Raw genomic sequence first — 12441 nt, 5'->3', positions numbered from 1 at the left:
AGCATCGCTTGTAATGGTACGTGCTAGTCTATGCCAGCATGCTTGAACTGATGTTCTGTCTGCCACGTCTCCTCTGATTCCCTGCTTTCTGCTACCTCCATTTCATGATTACCCTGGTATACTTTGTTCTGCCATCAGACAAAAAAGAGAGAGACTTCATTTTCCTCAGCTGGGAACCTTTTTCTTGCTATTTTTTAATAGTTTTTATAATTGACATTTTGTTTTTCTTTTTGCAGTATAAGAAAACAGCTGAGGAGAAATTTTAAATAGAATTTTTACAATTTCAAAGTCCTTGTCCCTATTGTGGAAGAAAATAGCAAAAATGAGCAAGAATTTCAAGGTGCATGCATGCCATGTTAGTCACTGGGGTTTTTGGCTCACATGGAAAGAAGGTGGAGAGGGAGAGGAATACTAGAAAAATTAAAAGGGTTTTTAGACAAAGGCTAGAAAGGAAATCAGAGGGAAGAATAGGCAGAATAAGATGATGGGAGGCAAAGATGTGAGCACTCAGTAGCCTGACAGATATGGTCCAGCCATGAGATGTGCTCACGGAGGGACCAGCTTTTGTCCTGTTTGATGTCAGTGGAATATTCAGAATAAGATAATACTCACTCAAAGAGCAGCAGAATAGGGTTGAGTGAGACTATTCTAATATCTTACATCATCTTCCATGTTTCTCTGAACCCATAAAAGTGGCTTCTACAAAAGCAAGAGTGATTTTTGTGGGGGTGTGGAAAAAGTGGATGCTTTAAATATAACATAAACACCTAACGCCGACCTCACTTATACGGTCAGTGCTGAATGAGACTTCTCAGACTGTACAGAGTTTTGACCAGGACAGAGTAGAGATGTAAAGCTCCTATAGGTGTAGGTATGCATAAGCATTTTTTTCCGGACAAAAGCTGAATGACTATATATGTTGTCATGAAATAATGACTTTGGATGCTCTCTAGTCTCACAAGCCAGGGAGCCTGTGAAACCTGCCGGTTTCCTCTCTTCCCTCTTCTTGGCTGGCCCTGCAGCGATGTTCCTAATAGCTGTAGAGTAGAAAAAAACATGCTGTACCTATCCAGGGAGTCGAGAGAGAGAGAGAGAAAGGGGTGGAGACAAGTGTATTTTAAGAGAAATTTCCCTCTTTCTCCTCATAATATGACAATTCTCACCTTAGTACACATCTGTTCCTCGCTGACCTATGGTTTTGCACAGCTTAGCATATTATTACAATTCGCTCACAGCAGGAATATTGAATTTTCTAAGTGAAACTGTGGGAAATCTAACACACATTTAAAGAAACGGGTCCTGTCCTATTTTAAGTGTTTGCTTTTTGTGGCCTGTGTTCCCGGTCTTTACCCTGCAGCTCTTCACGTTTTGAATTTTGCATGTTGAGAAATAAGGATGTAATACAGTGTTGAGAGTTTCCCCCTGGAAATTGTTTCCTTTTTACTAATTTATTCTATTCAGTCTAGGATTCAGAAGATTTCTATGTTGTATATTTGTGAGATTCTCTGTTTGAGGAGGAAATGAAACAGCCCCGTGTGAGTGAGATACTTTTGATGTGTTACGAGAGAGTGATGTGATTTTATTGCCCTTCAAGGTATAGTCCTAAAGCTCAAACTGTGTATGTGTGTGTTGCATCATTTGCCTCTGTCTCTGCTGTACATCATTTGCAATAACTATTTCCTTGCACTGTAACAAGCTTTCTGCTTTGCTTACCCTGAATAGCCCAAAGCAGCTTCAAGACAGTGAACAGCAGCTCTGCATTAACGACGTATGAATTAACACGTAAGTGCACATTGCCTTTAGATGAGACTCTTTGTAATGGTTCAAAATACACTATAGGCAAACTCCTATGGTTCTCTTCAGTGGATCTAGCAGAAATCAACACAGATTAATGATTGTGCTTTTTTGAGTTTCTTTTTCTTTAAGCCTTTGCTTTCCCTACATCAAGAGACTTGCATTGATGATGCAAGTAGGTAGCTGTTGTAAAAATGTGGCTGCTGGGAAGGTAAAACATTATTGACTGTAACAACCCAGTATTGCTGATGCTAAATGAATTTTGATTCGCTTGCTACATATTTTGCAGTCCATCTCAATTTAGCTGTATCACATCATTAGTCCTATGATTCAAGCATTGCGATGCTCAGGCATTCCGTGGAGTAGGAGGTCAGTTTAGAGAGGGCCCAATGAATTTATGTGCGTCTCCAGAGGTGTTTTCAATTGGAAATGAATAAAATAGCATTCGACAGAGTTAAAAGGGAAGTTGCTTTGTGGTGATGATGGTTCACTAGATAGGTTTTGCCCAAGGCTATTGAGTCACAGATTGTGATGGGCTAAAAAAAAAAATGAAGCCCTATCCCCACTGAAACTTGCATGCATGAACTCTTATGTGTTCCATTTTCTTCCACACGCAGTTAACACTAAAATCTGCCTTGTGGCTTTTCATGGCAGCAATTAAAGTTTCCCTGTACAAGCTGCCCAGTACTATATCCTATATATCTTACTATTTTTTGTTTGTTTACGAACTTAGCATCATTATTGCTGATTTGCTTGCTACTTGTTTTGCAGTCCATCTGAGTTTAGTGGTATCACATCAAAAAGTTAGTGATGTATCGGATATCATTTACAATATGCCTGAGACCAGGGAATGATGCTGGACTCTGAGTCAGATATAGGAGCACAACACTTGTAAACATTTCCGTGAAACTGAAATTAGATGAACCTGTATGATTAGACTTACTGAATCTTACCAAACCGATGGCATACTGTCAGCCACAGAGTTAAGCGTACTGTGTGATTCATAGGTAGCAGAGAAAATTATTGGCAAAGGGAGAAATCTGGACCCCTGGCCATGCATGTCTTAATCAATTCAATGCTCATTTAAATACAGCAATTTATATTATTGATCACTCTCTTACTCTAATTCCACTGTTAAGTACTTCAGATGATAAACATTTCTGTTAGGATTGATTCTGTCATCCTGAAAATGCAAAATCTGAAATGAAACTGCTCAGGCACTGCCTCCCCTAATGATGTTGACATGATTCTACTCCACCCTCATTTGCATCTACTAATTACCCTCATACAATTGGGTTTTTCTAGATTTTTTTATCACTGCTCTCGCTTTCCTACCTCATCTGTCAGAGTAGTTTCTATATGTCAGCAAAGAAATCGGTTGCCTGGTGGCCAAATGGAGTCCAGACTTCAAATTCTCCTTTCTCTTTGTGATCGACGTTCAGGCTGTGCTCACTTTGAAGGAGCAAGATACCCCTGCAGTACTTCGAATGGGACTCCAGATTCCCCACTGCACATCTTCTCCTGCACCCTGCTTCAGCAGTGATGTTCTTGAGCAGTGCAGTTGCTAAATGACTCCCCAGATGAAAGTCCCTAGGATTAGGCAAAGGCTTGAAGACACGTTCTATCCTACCAATAGAGATCAAAAGGAGCCCATATGTTGAACATTCAAAGCAAAGTCCTGCCTTTTTCTGTTATTAAGAATGACCTAGAGATGTTCCTCTAGCTGGCTACCCATCAGGAATGATTCCTCTTACTGGAGCAACACCATGAGGAAACACTGGAAAATGCTGCCATTCATTGCAAAGATCTTTCATAATTATGCAAATCCTGTTGTGGTGTGTGAATTAAGGAAGGATGGAAGTAGAGAATGCACTAATTGTACTGTTTAATGCTGTATTTCACGAGAGAGAAGTCTGTTGATAAAGAGGTGATGGAGTCTAAAAAATACCTGTAATACCATATAAATAATTACGTATAATATGATATTTTCCTTTTTCAGAGTTGAAGAAATACAAGAGATATGAAGTACTAATGACAGCATATAATGTAATTGGTGAGAGCCCTACCAGCACGCCAGTGGAAGTGTTTGTGGGCGAAGCAGGTAGGTAAAAGGAAAATGAGTAGATTTTTTTTAAAAAGTACTGACGTGTTTTAATATTCTCCAGATAATATTTAATATTTGTCCAGGAAAGGAATGATTTGAAAAATTCCCCGGTCATGATCACTAACGGTTTTTTTGAGTGTCCTCTCCTGGACTAGGTTGGCACTGACAGTTTCTTGCCATTTGCAAGCCAGTTGGTCTACACAAATAAGGGAGAAAGGGCATTTGAAAGAAAGAAAAGAAAATATTTTTGGAGTTGCAGGAAGATGACTGTTCATACCAAACTAGCTTGAGGGAAAAATTGACCCAACTTAAAGAAGTGAAAAGTGGAGCACAGGAAAGCCATAAGGGAAAAGAAACAAAACTACAAAACAAGGGAGACTTCGAAAGCTGGTTCTTTTATTTTATAGCTCTCTGTGCAGAGGCATTACCTGTGCACCACACCTTGCTGTATTTTTATGCTCTCGAAGTCAAGAAGACATTGTGTCCAGTTTAATGCTAGCTTTGGAGGCACAGATGATGATTACTCTCGGGAACATGCAGGCTTTATACCTGCATCCAGGCTCTACAGAAGCTGAGGGTCAGTGGCACTATTCATGCCTTTACTTATTATGGATCTAGCGCATGAATCCAGGCTGTATTTATGAAATGTAACTTGCTGATCATTTTAAAATCCCTCCATTGGAAGGCTAGAGGTGAAAATCGGGACAAGAGAGTTAACTAGACGCTTCTTTGAATGCTTTGTGAAACAGGTGATTTTGCAGAGCCCAGATAACCCGCAGCTGAGTCTGTTCTTCTCAGTAACTCTAGCTGAGAAGCTCAGAACTGGAATAGCTGATGTCTTCCTCACAGCCACGGCGGCGGTGCCGTATTTATGGTGACCCCAGCTGGAGAGAGGCTGGTGCTGAAATAGTTGCTAGTTATTGGTATCAATTTCTGCAGCAGCATCTTTTGAAGCTTAGAACAAAAATAGGCAACAGGCACCCTCCTGTTGTTCAGTCTGCCGCCGTGAACGAATCTGATTACACTTTTGTTCTTCTGTCTCAAAGCTAGGATGTAGAATCTATCAAACCCAGCACTAATTCATTTTATTATTATTCATTAAATATTCTATTGCTCAAAACTAAGCAAAGCACATTTTTTTAAACTCTACTGCACATTTTTTTAAAGCCTACTTAACCTTTTCATTTCAAATATGGTGTAACGTTCACTAACTTTCTCTGAAAACATCATAAATTAATCAGAGCAGCATGGTTCTGGAGAGACAGCTGGCAATATTTACATTTTTTTCTAGTTTGCTGCTGCTCCAACTTACTTCTGCAACTACAGTAGAGAAAGCTCCAAGTGGAGCCAACTGTATCTGGCTTCAAAATACATTTTTGTTTCAGAGCTAAATATCTCACTGCTGCAAATGGAGCCAGCACATGCATTTGTACACATGTACACGGCACAGAAAATCAGCTGGGGAAAACAAGGAAATGCTGTTCTATCACGTCTTTTAATCCCACGGTCCAGGTCTTCCTTATCGTAACTCAGACAGGGAACAGGGCAATGGAAGGAGCCAAACTGGGGAGGAAACTGAGATATCCAGGAGACCTTCTTCCACAGGCAGGGCTGGTATATCCGAAGTTGTAGCATGACTCAGACGGTTTTCTGAGGTACTGGATTTACCTCTGGTTAGGGACAATCCAGGTTCATGCGGTAGAAATGATGAAGGTAGGATCTTCCTGCCGATTTTCACTCTTGTTTTGTGAAGTTATTATGCTTTGTTATAGAACTGCCTCTTCCACCTCCAGAACTGGCTGTGATTTATACTGTGAGTAAAGTGATTGGAGCTGGTATTGCAATTTAAGTTTTAAATTGATTTGTGACACCTTTGAGTTAAAGTGTGCTGTGGAAATACAAGTTTTTGTTACTGTTTGCTTGATGTTCTTACCCGTGGTAAAGGCAGTTAAGCAACAAGCTGGAAAAAATAGGTCTGCTTAGCTTCAGCAAGGGGCATCCATGTTAAAAACGGAGAAAACCTTCCCAATAAACAACAAGTGCTGACAACACAGGCATAGCACTGAACACAAAATGACTGAAGGGGACCAGTCCCTGGTCTGAAGGCCCCAGATAACTTATGTCTCAGTACTGTTAAACAGTGCTTCGTTCTGCCGTAAGGGTTGCAGTAATTCTGGTAAGTGCAAGAATGTTCCTCTCCTGGTTGTAAAAAGGAATATACAGCACGTGCCTTTGGAGAAACGTGCTGGGTTTGGGCCAGTTCAGTGAAAATACCTGATTCTATGCAGTCCTGGTGGTTGTTTCATATAGTGTGGGGCACCTGGAAATAATACTGACGGTTGATGTGCTGTTCAGCTTCTATGTTTGGTACAGCCAGACGAGGGATGCAGGAGGAGGAGTGTCTGTAATTCCTTCTTTCCCTCTTGCACTCTCCCCTGTTAGATTTGAAGATTTTCCTATCATCGTATCTGGATTTTTACAATAAAAGCTCAAGTAGGCAATGGAGCCCCTGACAAACTTGAAAAAAAAAAAAAAGCCATTAAAACCAACCTTCTGGCAGTTTTGCCAATCAAACAAGTAAAAAGCACCCAAATGGGGAGTTTCTCTGGAGCTCTGGCATGCCATTGAGCTGTACCCCAGATGGCCGCCTCCTCGGGCAGCCCGAGTGCGCTGGTCTCACTTGGCTCTGACCGATGGGCAGGGGGAAATTTTGGGAGAAAACAACCTGCTGGTAGACAAGGGGCCAGACACGAGTAACAGACCTCTGTCTCCTGAATTGCTTGCTGAATAAGGGAGCTGGGTGCAAGTGTTTGGGGGTTTGTGGGGGTTTTTGTGCTACAGGTGGAGCAAAACCTTTTTCTTGTTGCAGTAGCCCTAAGATCAAAGCCTCAGCAAAGGCTGCATTTTGAGTTCTACCTGGACGTTTGCAAAACTCACTGATGTGAAGAGCAATTCTTCCTCGTGCCAGGAGAGCGGGCTAGGAGTCCTTGCACTCAGTGCAGCCGGGAAGGATGCACTGCCTGTGCAGTCTGAAGAAAGCCAATGTCATTCCCCCACCTGCCTCAAGCATCTGGATCCCTCTCCTCCACAGACCAGAAGATCCACATAACGTCACGTTTTTAGGGCTGGCTGCAGCTCTGCCCTGCTCATTAGAGAACCATGTGCATCTCCCGACAAATGACAGAAAAATTGAAAGCCGCCACTTGCAGAAATTAGGAAGGGAGTTGCAGCCCCGTCGGCAAGCCCCCTTCTTGCCTTGTTAATTCATTTAACAGTTCAGCTGTCAGGGATGCCGGCTTTGATTGGGAAGGCAGTGGGTGTTCAGCGAGAGGCTGTGTACTGATATTCATCCCAGCCCTAAATGCAGCTGCTACCAGAGGTGCTGTTCTGCTCAACTGAAATTAAGACTCTGTTAGAGCAGCCACTATATCAAGAGCATTATTCTACCAGGTCGCTGTCACTATCTGATTGTGTGGTGGGCTCTGGAGTTCAGGAGACTCCACTACCTGCATTTTAATTAAACAGAAATCACAGGTTTGGGGCAGGCATGCTTCAACTAGTTTGGGAAGGTGAATAAAATGGAAGGCGGCAATACAAATCCTGTGCTAACGAGCCTGCAGCCTCCAGTGCTTCTCCCATATACTGCAAAGCTGTTCTGGATGAAAAATAATGGAATTCATAATTTCTTCCAGCAGCTGCTGCTGGAGGAGAGCGCATGTGTGCAGAGAGAATCTAGCAGAAGGGGTGAAGTGCACCGAGAGACACTAACCTTTAAACAGGTTCTAAATCCATTTGTGTGAAGAGGGGAGTGATGTGTGTCATTATAACTGATGGTGACATTGGTGACCTTCAGAATTCACAAGGCTGGTTTGTTGTTGTTGTTCTTTTTAATAATGATCTCTGAGAGCTGGTTTTGCAATGGGAAAGGGAAGGAGTAAAAAGAGCTGCAAGACAGAGTCTTCTTAGAAGTCCTCCATTGAAATGCCGTCTTGGCTGCTAGCATCGTCTTTCGGAAAAGCAGGTTTCCTGGCCATCTCACTTGCTTCAAAGTGAAACTGTAGCTTGGAAAGGAACGGGAGCGGGACAGGAGGATGACTCTTCTTACCCCTCTTTTCTTACCTCTTGGTGAATGTACTTTTTGGTGCAAAGCTTGCAGATGCCAAAGCAAATTTCCCACTGTTATCTGCAATTATTTTCATCTGCCCTCCTGCCTGCAGCTCCACAGGCGTTCCTGGAGTTGCCAAACTTTATTTTGTCTACCTGTAGCTGACACATGGCGGGAAGCTCTGCTCCGCTCCGAGCTGCCTGGCCATCTCCAGCATTTTACAGGCAAGGAGTAGAAACCATCTGGAAAGCTCCGAGACCAAAAACAGTGATTTAGGTTTGGGAAAGAGAAGACAAAATACAGAGAAGAAGCCATGCTAATAAGAAAGAAGCCTCGTAAGGAAGCAAAGACTTGACTCCAAGCACGTGGCTCCCCTTTATAAGCTGCTTCTAGGAAAGAGCTCTTGTCCCTTATTTGGTTATCTGTGTTTGGGCGATGTCCCTTTGTCTCTCGTGCTAACGCCAGAGAAGGTTGTCAGAACAAGGCTGTTTTGTCCTCGAGTGTTTTCATCTGTTTCTGCAGGCCTCACTCTTTTCTTGTGTTCATACAAAATACCCTACATGGTGTCAGCTCCCCATCGTAGGTCGCTTTCTGGAGAAAGAAGTCCCTCAGCATTACCTTGGGCCCCCCTTTCTCTTATAGCACAGAAGCTTTATCTCCTTCCCTGCCCCAAATGTAGCTGGGAAGATGCTGTGCAGAGAAGTCCCCTGTGCCTCCTTGTTAACAGCCTACAAGAGGAATGACAACATTTCAGTGCATTAGAGCTGGCAGCTTCAATCAGTCTGCTGTGGCCCCCTTGGCTGTTTTCTCCTATCTGTTTGGGACACGTGGGCCATGTCTCTCGGTGACTGACTGTGTGTATGCAGATAGGGAGCGCATTGCTGCTGGCAAAGCTAGAAGAACTGGGTGGGCATTTCCATCCCAGATGCCACTGGAGGAGGGAAGAGAAGGATTATCGTGGCCATTTCACATTGCAGTAGTCTAAAACCTGTCAGCCTAGGGACAGTATCTTCCCTTGATAAACAAAAGGGGATGGAGGGAAGCTGTTGGAAAGTAGTATGATAAATAAATTATTGGTTTCACTTGCTCAAACTTTAAACAAAGGGGTTGATCCTCCTTGACACTTTAAAAGCACCAAGCCTTTGAAAGGTATTTGCCTTTTAATTGTTGACACTTCTGAACATCAGCAAAAGGCTACTTTTGGGGGATGGCAGGGTGTTTGAAACATTGATTTTCCTTTTCCCCTCCCCTTTAAATTTAAAGAATCTGCAGACCTGTTACAACGTCATGATCAATTGTGAATGAGCCGTTCTGGGAATGCCCTGCTCCAGGAGCGACACTGGGTTTTCATCCTGTACCTAGTGTCTTTCTCCCTAAGGAAGAAGTTCTCCTCTGAGCTCAGAGTTAAAGATCCAAGCCATGTTCTCCAGCAATGCACTAAAGGAGAGAGCAAAGTCAGAGCAGAGCAAGAAAGGGAAACTATAGGAAGATGGAGAGGAAAAAAAAGTGGTGAGACATTTTCTGTTTGCACTGGGAAAGAAACCTCTTTTCAGTTTCTCTTGCGTTACTGGAAACCATTATCCCTGTATCCCAACAGCATTCAGTTTCTGAGAGTAGGATCAGCCACTGGGTACATTCTGTCAGCATTTCTTGGTGGATTTTAAACTCCTCCAGGCTCACTCTATACATGGTTTCCACTTGGGGCTTGTCTGCGGCAAGTCCAATTTGGATTTGTTGTTCCCATCAATGCAGCTCCACTGGTGGTAATAGCAGTATAGATAGCACTCGGCTGCATTATCTAATCCTGCAGGGCTGTGACAGGACAGTAAAAAATAACAAACTAAAGTGTGCCTACATTAGAGCATTAGTCATTCCTTGTGTGTTACTGGTATTGCTGCAGTGCTGGGGAATTATGGATATGAATTTTCTATATAAACCTTGGCTCCCTTTCTTATTCAAACTGGCTATTTTTTTTAATGGTAGTTTTACATTCTTAATCTGTTTACAGATGAGCACAAAGGTTTTGTAATTAAACTTCCAAATTTGGTAGCTTAGCTCAGTAGCTGCTTTTGTAATGGTAAGACAGAAAGTAACCGTGCCAGTGTGAGTCTGTGAAAGAAGTGTCCTTAATGTCAACATGTCAAAAAGACACCCCTGCAGCTCTCTGGAGACTGAAATCTAATGTCAAGGCAGAAGGAAGCAAAGTCTAAGTGAGAGTCGTACTGCTGTCAAAGCAAGTTATTCTACCATATAGGAAAAGGAATTTTAAGAGAATGCACTGAAAAGCAGTGTCCAGATTGAGACATAGATTTGATGGGCTTATCTGACATCTTTAATTCTCCATTGACAATCCAGAAGCTCCCTAAAATGATTTGCAGTGTTTTCATGCTGCAAGTAAAAGCTGAATGCGCGCCTCATTAACAGCTCATTAAGTTGTTAATATTGGTCATAAGCAGCCTTTGGTACAGCACAATACTTTATACAGTGCGGCAGCTCCTGCTTAGCTCTGGTGTAATTGCCTCTTTTTATCACGTCTCAGTGTAGGAAAGCTGTTTCTGTCCAAGCAAAAATATCACCAGTTTTTGATCAACTGTGCTTTACTTACCTCTGCCACTGCTATTGCTGGTGTGGGTGGCGTTGGGCTGCAATTGCCATGCGACGTTTTGCTCAGATGACGAACTTCCATCTCACAAACCCAACAATTTGATGTCGATTTTCAGTACTGACTGTAGCCCGAGACAGTCAGACTCTCCGTACTCAAATCCATCATCAGGACTCCTGTCTTTGTTCTGTAGTTGGTGCAAGCAGCAGTGGGAGTGGTAGGACAAATTAGCTGTTCTGCTGCAGTGTTATATGGCCTGTGAAGAACCGAGTGCAGGGACATCCCTGCACAGTACACGAAGGGCAGAGGGATGAGAAGCCTGATCGCGTATGCAAAGCCTCACTGAACTAACAGCAGAGCTACTCCATTAAAAGCAAAGGAATTAACCTTCCTTTCACAAACATGAGCAATCAGTAATGTAAAAGAGACCATGAATTGCACTGGTAAAGAAGTGGGGAAGCCCCTGGCTGATATCTCATACTCAAGCAGACACAGACTGGAGTTCCAGTATTTTTGACTAAAGGGTTATATTTGCAGCCACATTTCTATTTCCTCTAATTGTGCAGTCCTGCTCTGCTTGCTTTCAGTCATCCTGGGATATGTGAGCAAAATGTTGTAAGTCTTTTCATATGGGTCTCAACTCCCGTGGCTTTGCCTCCTTTCTACAGCTTTGCTGTGAAGCCAGCTGTAGAGAAACACAGTCGGTTTTCTTTTCTGACATCTGTTTGCTGTATCCATTGTCAATCATGGAACTGGAGGCATTGCAGGTTGCCTGTTGTAGACTGAAAACAAAAAAGTTGCCATTTTTTCTTATGAAAGTATGAATTGGCAATATTCTAAAACATTTTGGCCACAGCAGTCCAGACACTGAGATGATATGGGTGTATAGGACCACAGTGGTGAACTCGGGGATGCTATGACTGCAAAATAAACAAAGAAAGAGAAAACTCTCATTCAGAGTCAAGAAAATGTAAATTTAATCTCTCTCTCCCCAGGAGCACAGGACCACAGTCCTCCGTGGGCTCCCTGGGGTTCCCTGACCATTGCAATCTGTAAATCCTAAATTAATCCATCATGGGGGTCAGCTACCTAAATTTGCATTAAAGCCACAGTGAAAGGTTATCGCAGTGGCAGATCTCACCTGCTCAGTTTGACTTTTATCCGATACGGCTTTTAACATTTGGTATATGGCAAACTCAGTGGAGATTCACCCTAATTATTTGATACGCTCTCTTGACTTTAGTGGAGCATAAGGAGTTTTCGGTGCTTATTAGGTTTTAGTAGGTGCTGCCGTTACTGTTAGTGAACTTTAAGTGGGTGCTTTTGTCGGCTGCCATGAACTTGTGCTATTATGATATTAGAGTGTGGGATTAACAAATTATAATGAGTGGAACACAACTTATAAATGGAGGAGGGAGGAGTCTTGGGAACCGGAGAGCCTGGGGAAATAGTTTGAAGTAGGTAATTTTGCCTCTGTCTAATGGGTAGACTTTTTTAAGAATGTTGAGAGCGGTGCTTTCCCACCCGGCGCTGCTCCCACTCCTCCCAGTGCACATGAGGGAGGATCAGGCCAGAGTATCAAGCACTCAGCAGTTTTTCACCATCCCTTGCACCCTTGAACAACCTTCAGTACCTCCTGGGGGGTGAATCCTGCGCTCATCAGAGCTGACGCTGCTCTGTTATACAACTTTCACACCGGGTGAGCTCTGCTAGCTTTAGCGGAGCTAACCCTAATTTGCATTGGTGTAAGTGAGAGGGGATTTTAGCTTGTAGGTTTATGCCTGTATGTTTGTTTGCGCATACCTAATGCTTGTCAGGCTTTTGCTGTTCCTGCTC

At 42.9% G+C, this 12441-nt stretch overlaps 1 protein-coding gene across 4 annotated transcripts in view; it reads left to right on the top strand.

The window, feature by feature from the left end:
- SDK1 (sidekick cell adhesion molecule 1) overlaps positions 1-12441 on the top strand; it is a 431815-nt gene that overhangs the window by 378911 nt on the left and 40463 nt on the right. For 3 of the 4 annotated variants that reach the window (XM_076350553.1, XM_076350556.1, XM_076350557.1), the window contains 2 exons: positions 1723-1782; positions 3794-3895. In XM_076350553.1, coding sequence (XP_076206668.1) covers positions 1723-1782; positions 3794-3895 — 162 coding nt within the window. The remainder of the gene's footprint in view (positions 1-1722; positions 1783-3793; positions 3896-12441) is intronic. The other variant, XM_076350555.1, reaches the window with a different exon arrangement.

This window comes from Aptenodytes patagonicus, chromosome 13 (assembly GCF_965638725.1).
Source record: "Aptenodytes patagonicus chromosome 13, bAptPat1.pri.cur, whole genome shotgun sequence".
Taxonomy (NCBI): domain Eukaryota; kingdom Metazoa; phylum Chordata; class Aves; order Sphenisciformes; family Spheniscidae; genus Aptenodytes; species Aptenodytes patagonicus.
The sequence above is the reverse complement of the archived record's forward strand: the minus strand, read 5'-3'. Positions and strand labels throughout refer to the sequence as shown.